General features: G+C 40.5%; 1 protein-coding gene across 6 annotated transcripts in view; it reads right to left on the bottom strand.

Annotated features, from left to right (window-relative positions):
* The window catches only part of hecw2b (HECT, C2 and WW domain containing E3 ubiquitin protein ligase 2b), a 51,979-nt gene that overhangs the window by 34,746 nt on the left and 15,488 nt on the right, over window positions 1-1,745 (bottom strand). For all 6 annotated transcript variants that reach the window (XM_008430603.2, XM_008430617.2, XM_008430611.2 and 3 more), the window contains one exon: window positions 960-1,101. In XM_008430603.2, the coding sequence (XP_008428825.1) occupies window positions 960-1,101 (142 nt within the window). The remainder of the gene's footprint in view (window positions 1-959; window positions 1,102-1,745) is intronic.

Below are 1,745 nucleotides of genomic sequence, written 5' to 3'. Positions count from 1 at the left end.
GTTTGCAAATAGTTCAAAGTTTAAACTGGCATGTTGAACATCTTTTATCTGGTCATTTTGTGGAATATTTACAACTAGAAAATGGCACAAAATAAGAATATTTCTCCACTCTGATTGGCTGCTGTTAGACCTACCAATTTTAACTTGAATATTCATTACATTTTTCATAGACACCTGTGAAAATAATTTCTATTCTTATGACTTTTTTGTTCTCTGGGAAATTATTTTTGATGATAAATACAGAAACAAGCATAAAAATCAAAACATCTACAATAGTGATAGTAATATTAATGATATAATAATAGTGCAAAGTAGCCTACAAATTCTTTGATGGGGGGCGGTGAGGGACCTGGATAAGGGTTAGGGGGGTTGAGAAACACTGGTCTAGAACATCCTTCCTTATTCGGTGGCACACTGATAACATCAGCAATATCTTATTCTAAAATGATGCAGAAAAACCAGCACAGTTATTTGCTACTTCAAGGCTGAACTATTATTGTCTACAAGTTACAGAAATTCAGTACAACTGGCTCCATGTTTATCTGCTTAACTATGTTTAACTCTTATCAAAGTGTTAAGTGTTTTCTGCTACTACCAACTCGCTGTACTCAGTTCGTCTTTCCTGCCCGTACTCCTGGACCAGGGATTCTGTACTTTACTGTACGTGTGAGTGTGGTGTCCTCTCAACTCCTTTTCATGGCAGATGTATGGCCAGGTCGGACCTGGTTCTGCTGAAGGTCTTGTCCATCAGTCAGGACTGATGGACTCTGACCTGAACCTTCAGAGCCACATTAAGACAGTCACAAAGTCGGCCTTCTATCACCAGAAGAACATCTCCAGGATTAGAGGACTGATGTCTCAGCACAATCTAGAGAAACTCATCCATGCTTTTATGAAACAAACAAACAAAAAGAATTGTGTGTGCTTAAATGTGTCCAACATCTTATGAAACCTCTTACCAGCTTCAGAACTCTCTCCTCCTCCGACATCTCTGCTGCTGTTTGGAGCAGATGCTCCAACTGGCCCATTCGCCTCACTGCTTGATGACTCTGCCCCTTCCTCTTCTGCTTTTGGAGCAAGTTCTTTCCTTGCTTCCACTTCCTGGTGGCAGAAAAGGAGAGGATTAAAGGGAACAGCAAGGTTGGCCCAAAGTAAACTGTCAACACGATGTCTGATTTGTGGATGTTTGTTTTCACACAAACCTTTCAGCTCCCCCTCCTGCTGCTTTAACATCATGGTATTTTGTCATGTGTGGTTTACAACAGTACAGTAAATACAACAATCATGAGGAAATAATTCCTCCCTCTCTGAACTGCAACATAAATTATTTATCACAGGGTCATTTAAACCCCAGGAGTTTTTTCCTCTGTGTGGTATTACAAAGTTTTCTTTCTGTGGAATCAGAAACACCATCATTCTGTGACTCCGCCTCATGGCGCTTCCCCGCTATCCGACAACGACATCTACCGGCCTCCTCTTGAGCATCGTGCTAAGATCATGGGAGGTTAACACTGACCAGGTCCAGATATTTAAAAATTTTTGCACCTGCTTTTTTAACAAGTTCTTCTTTTGCGCTTTCCGCTATACTGCTTCCCACTTTCTCTGTTTTGATGTCGGCTGGTTACATCAACAAGCATTACTGCAGTTAGTCGATAGACTACAGATATCTAACATATGGCAAATTTCTATCATTTCAACTGTATACTGTTTATATCGCACATTCCTGAAACCAGGCATGTGCAGAG

Source organism: Poecilia reticulata, linkage group LG2 (genome assembly GCF_000633615.1).
Source record: "Poecilia reticulata strain Guanapo linkage group LG2, Guppy_female_1.0+MT, whole genome shotgun sequence".
Classification (NCBI taxonomy): Eukaryota; Metazoa; Chordata; class Actinopteri; order Cyprinodontiformes; family Poeciliidae; genus Poecilia; species Poecilia reticulata.
This window is presented reverse-complemented; position numbering and strand designations above follow the sequence as displayed.